Source organism: Vicia villosa, unplaced genomic scaffold, assembly GCF_029867415.1.
Source record: "Vicia villosa cultivar HV-30 ecotype Madison, WI unplaced genomic scaffold, Vvil1.0 ctg.000849F_1_1_2_unsc, whole genome shotgun sequence".
NCBI classification, from domain to species: Eukaryota; Viridiplantae; Streptophyta; class Magnoliopsida; order Fabales; family Fabaceae; genus Vicia; species Vicia villosa.
Genome location: NW_026705378.1, coordinates 41248 through 46813, shown reverse-complemented (window position 1 = coordinate 46813; position 5566 = coordinate 41248). Strand labels below are relative to the sequence as shown.

Sequence of the window (5566 nt, the reverse complement as noted above, 5' to 3'; positions counted from 1 at the left end):
TCGCTAAATTGCAGGAGGGACCAAAAATTTAAATTTAAAATTTTAGGAGGACCATTCTTTAAAAAAAATTTAGAAGGATTAAAAACGAAGTTTGAGATATATAGAGGGATAAAAAGTTTATTAACCCTTGTTTTTTAATATATGTGAAAAGTTCAAAATAATTTATAATAAAATATAAATTTGCTTTGGGACTAGTTAAATTTGCTTAATTGAAAATGTATGAAAAACATTACTTAACGAATTGAAAACTATAAGAACCACAAACATACACACACATATCAAGCCCGAAATTAATGGAGTGTTTGACTATGATTGAGGTTAGACACACATCATCATTAATCATACAATATATTCTTTTTAATAAAATTGGGAAAATAAATTAAACAAGAGCGCAAGCAATGAAATGAATCCCCCAATCATTGAGCAACAAATTGAATGGATACGGCAACAAATTGAATGGAGCTATATATAGGTAGTTACTTGATTTGAAAACAGATTCTATCTTGACATAGAAGTACTTGTAAAACAAGAAAATAATAATTGATTATAGTTTGTCTTACTCTAACCTTTTGCATAATTGCAAGGAAAAGAATGGAAGCTTAAAATGGAAAAGAAGACTCTTAAACACGAAAAACTTCAATTTATACTCAAAAACAACAACTAGCTAGTTCACACTATCACAACAATTCATCAACACAACGGCAAAGAAAGTGTGAGAAGTACACGTAGAAGCCTATCATGGACCAAGCATGTCATGTTCAATTAGAATTTGTAAGAAGAAATCATATTAAAACACTCATTTTTAATATATATATATATATATATATATATATATATATATATATATATATATATATATATATATATATATATTTACGGTTAATTAAATTCAAAATTACAATTAGTTTAGTTGAATAAATGATTAATTTAATTAATATTTAAAACAATATTTAATTAAATATATAATTAATCAAAATTTTATAAAAAATTTCATGTGATTAATTTGATATATAAGTTAAATGGTCAAGCTTGTTTAAAATATTCAAACTTTAAATCTGATTTGTGATATATCATAAATTTAATTCGATTTGAATATGGTATTTTTAAAAACAAAATTTTAACATGTTATGATAAATATACTTAAGAATTAATAAAATAATATTAAATTTCATTTTAATATTTCACGTAATATTTTTGATATATATATATATATATATATATATATATATATATAATACTCATTTATAATATAAAATTAAATATCTGAAAATTAGTTAATAATCATAAATTTTTAAAGATTAACAAATTTATAAATTAATAAAAGATATAAATTTAATATAATAATAATAATAATTATTATTATAAAAAATTAATACTCATATTTATTTAAATAAGTGGTTTTGTAGACCTAATTATTATTTTTTTTATCTTACAGCCTAGTATTTTTAGATAAATAAAATATTAATATAAATTTAAATTTTCTCTATTTCAATAAATATATAACCTTACATAAATTTATGTTAAGCCTAGGTCGTACACCTATTTTCAAAGTAGTGTTCTTGAATTAATTTTGTTTGTGATTGGAAGCAAACTAAGGTATCAAATTTGTTTATGAAACATTTCATGTGAATCTACAATTTCTCGTACCTTGTTCATATCTTTTGTAACAAAAAATTAAAATTATTTAGGCTATAGTCTATAGCTACTACAATGTTCCCCTACACTTACTAAATATAATAGTACTGTCTTTAAGATAAAAAACAACATTACTATAACACTAATTACAAGATTAGAGACTAATTGCATATTCTAGAGTTTATGATTAATCTCAAAGTATGGTTAGGCTAGATTACTATAAATAATTGTCACGCGTGACTCTCTGAGTTTTTCTACAAATGGAATTAGTTTTTCTATTGAGGTTTATTTAAATCTATTTTTGTGTTGATGTTTACTTGTCAATAATATTAGCTATCTAAAATTTAGAAAGATATAAAGTGTTCTTTTACGTACAAAGAAATTTTTATAAAGTATATGTACTTGTTGATTTTTAATGATTGATAAATCATTTAGATTCTTTAAAGAAAAACAAGATTCCGAGATGAAGATGTACAATCTATATTAATATGGTTAATTAAACTTAAAATTAATTGAATATATGTTTTTTAATATTAAAAAAGAGTATGTAAAAAACTAGTTCCATGGTGGCGAAACCTGTTAATTAAGGTGGGCGTGACAAACAAAGTATATGGTGTGGGTTAGAAAATTGGAATTGCTCTATAAAAAATAACGGGATTAACAAATTATTTGCTTAACGCAACCCCTTTGGCGACTCCTAAAACTTAAAAAGTAGAAACGGTCATGTCCATTTCATTTAGGCTAAATCACACTATAAAAATGGACGGATAGACAAAGTAGGGGTGAGTTCAAACAAAAATTATAAATCCAACCCGTTTTATCACCCTTTTTTAAACTTTTGTGATTTCAATTTCTCATAAATGTCGATAATGATAATAAAGAGTCGGTGTGATTTTTATCTAACAACTATAGAATAGATCGAAAAACATGAGTTTAAGTAAGATTACCTTTAATTTGAACGTCAAAATTACGATGAACTCATTCAACTCTTTCGTCATACAAAAGACAAAAATAAGTTTCATATTGAACAACTGTCAAAATATTTTATCATTTTTACTGTATTTGCTTGCTAAAATAACATGATAAACGAGTTGTTTGGTTAACGCAACTCGTTTGACCACTCTTAAAATCTAAAAAGTAGAAACGTTCATGCCCATTTCATTTAGACCAAATCACACTACAAAAATGGGCGGGTAGACAAAGTAGGGGCGAGTTCAAACAAAAACTGCAAACCCAACACGTTTTATCACCCTTTTCTAAAATTTTGTGATTTCAATCTCTCATAGATGTCAATAATAAAGAGTCGGTGTGATTGCTATATCTACCAACTATAGAATAGATCGAAAAACGTGAGTTTAAATAAGATTATCTTAAATTTAAACGTCAAAATTACGATAAACTCATTCAACTCTTCCGTCATACAAAAGACAAAAATAACTTTCATTTCGAACAACTGTCAAAATATTTTATCATTTTTACTATATCTTTTTTGCCAAATTTTCTAATATCATCATTATTTTGACCTATGACATATACACTATTGATGTGTCAAATAGTCATCAATAAAGGAAATGGTTTTGTGGTACGCTACCTACTAAAAACAACAAACCCTCATGAACCCTGAATGACTCAATCACACATGAATATCACCACCTTCAACAACAATAACAATACATCCAAATTTTTCTGTTTACCTTTCCCTTTTCTTTTTTTATTCTTTCCTCACTTTTTTTCATCTTTTCATCTTTTTTATCTCTCTCACTCCATGTCCTTATATGTATATATAGCATCACTTTCTCATCAATTCTTCTTCATTCAGAACTACCTAGCTTGCATGAGATTGAGGGGTTGATTTGGAAGAAAAACCAAACCCTAGGTTTTTCCTCTCCCAAATCCTAACCCTAAAACTTGTGCTAGCTTTTTCTCTATCAAAAATCTCAACAACAACACCAACAACAGAATCATGCCTCTCATTCCATTGGAAGCCTACCCTGGTTTAGCCAAAATTTTTGGTATACTAGGTAACACATATACATTTTCTTTCTCTCCACTTTCTTTCTTTCACTTTTCTTTCTCTCCATTTTTTTTCTTCTTTTTCTAACACTCAAACTAAAAAATTAACATATTTTTCTTTTGATTAATAGGTAACCTCATTTCCTGCATGGTGTTCTTAGCTCCAGTGTAAGAATATTTAAATATTCCCATTTTATTTCAAGTTTGTAATTCAATATTTAACATCATTTTATATATATTTATTTATTTATATATTTATTTATATATTTATTTATATATTTATTTATTTATTTATGTATTTATTATTATTGTAGGCCAACTTTTTACCGAATATACAAAAATAAATGCACTGAAGGCTTCAAGTCACTACCATATGTGGTAGCATTATTCAGTTGTATGCTTTGGCTATTCTATGGAATTATGAAAACAAGTTCTTTTTACATCATTTCCATCAACACAATTGGATGTGGCATAGAAGTTATCTACTGTGTCATGTATATAGTCTATGCCCCTAGACATGCAAGGGTAAATAAATAAATAAATTCTAGTTCATAAATTATTATTTTTATTAATTAATATATAACAAGTACTCACCATTAATTGTTACATAATTATGTGTTTAATTTTTTTTTAATTGCAGAAATCAACCATAATACAATTTGTGGGTATGAATGTTGTTTTATTCACCTTGATCTACTTGCTCACAACATTTGCTATACCTAAAGACTATAAAGCTATAGTTCTTGGATGGATTTGTGTTGCTATGTCAGTGAGTGTGTTTGCAGCACCTCTAAGCATTGTGGTAAGTAAATATATAATTATAATAATTTTAATTAATTTCTATATTAGTTATATGTTATTAATTATTAATTAATGTGTAGGTACGAGTTGTTAAAACAAGAAGTGTAAAGTATATGCCATTCAATTTGTCACTTTTCCTTACATTGAGTGCCATTATATGGTTTGGATATGGTTTCTTTAAAAAGGATATGTGCATTTATGTAAGTATATGCATATTTAGTTAAATTAATTAAATAATTATTAATTAGAATTATCATCTAATTAACAAATTTTTTTGGCAGCTTCCTAATGTGGTTGGATTGTTATTGGGGATAATTCAGATGGTGTTATATGTTTATTACTCAAGATATGGTGGTAAGAATGATGAAGAGCAAGATCAAGGGATAAGTATTGTTGTTGTGAATCCATTGGGTTTGGGGTCTTGTGATGTGTTTCCATTTCCATTAGATGAAAATGATGATATTATTGAGGAAATTAATCAACAACTTCAAGTGAAGAAGTTGGGTTTGGAAGATGAAAATGAGAAGCAAGAGAAAAATGTGGAAGCTATAGAGTTAGGAGTTGTGGTGTGAATTGTGTGGTAATATTATATATAATGTATGATAATATGATAATATACTCTTAAAAATGTGAAGTGCATGAATTAATCATGATGATAGTTTCAAGGAGTAGTGATTCTATTGTATCATGGTTATGCATGTGTGACTTCATCAACAAAATCAATTAAGTAATCTACTCCTCTTCATCATGTGTTCAAGCTTTAAAGTTTAATTATACTTAATTAATAAGTATACATTATTTTACTCTCTTTTATAAGCAAATTCTAGTTATCTAATTTTTTAGAGTGTGTAATTTGGCTCTTTAAATTTTAGATTTAGGAATCTCTTTTATAAGCAAATTTTACTTATCTAATTTTTTGGAGGGTTTAATTTGGCTCTTTAGAAAAGTTAGACTTAAATTTAGATTTGAGACTTAAAGAAGGAAAAAACTCAAAGTCAAACCTTACAATTTAGAAACCACACTAAGAATCTTATATCATATACTAAAAACCACACTACAGGTCGGGAACAAATTAAAAACCAAATCAACTTAATTCGCATAGGGTACAAGAGATTTC

The 5566-nt window shown here is 26.3% G+C and overlaps 1 protein-coding gene across 1 annotated transcript; it reads left to right on the top strand.

Moving 5' to 3' along the window:
- Positions 1-3416: 3416 nt before the first annotated feature.
- Positions 3417-5197, top strand: LOC131631609 (bidirectional sugar transporter N3-like). Its single transcript, XM_058902394.1, has 6 exons — positions 3417-3656; positions 3780-3816; positions 3963-4173; positions 4289-4450; positions 4530-4649; positions 4731-5197. Exons 1-6 carry the CDS (start codon positions 3599-3601, stop codon positions 5019-5021), a joined length of 879 nt encoding a protein of 292 aa, XP_058758377.1. The 5' UTR covers positions 3417-3598; the 3' UTR covers positions 5022-5197.
- Positions 5198-5566: the final 369 nt, after the last annotated feature.

Coding starts and splice junctions, on each gene's coding strand:
- LOC131631609 (XM_058902394.1), top strand. CDS start 3,599: ATGCCTCTCATTCCATTGGAAGCCTACCCTGGTTTAGCCAAAATTTTT. Junction 4,174..4,288: donor ATGCCCCTAGACATGCAAGG/GTAAATAAATAA, acceptor TTTTAATTGCAG/AAATCAACCATAATACAATT. Junction 4,650..4,730: donor AAAAGGATATGTGCATTTAT/GTAAGTATATGC, acceptor TTTTTTTGGCAG/CTTCCTAATGTGGTTGGATT.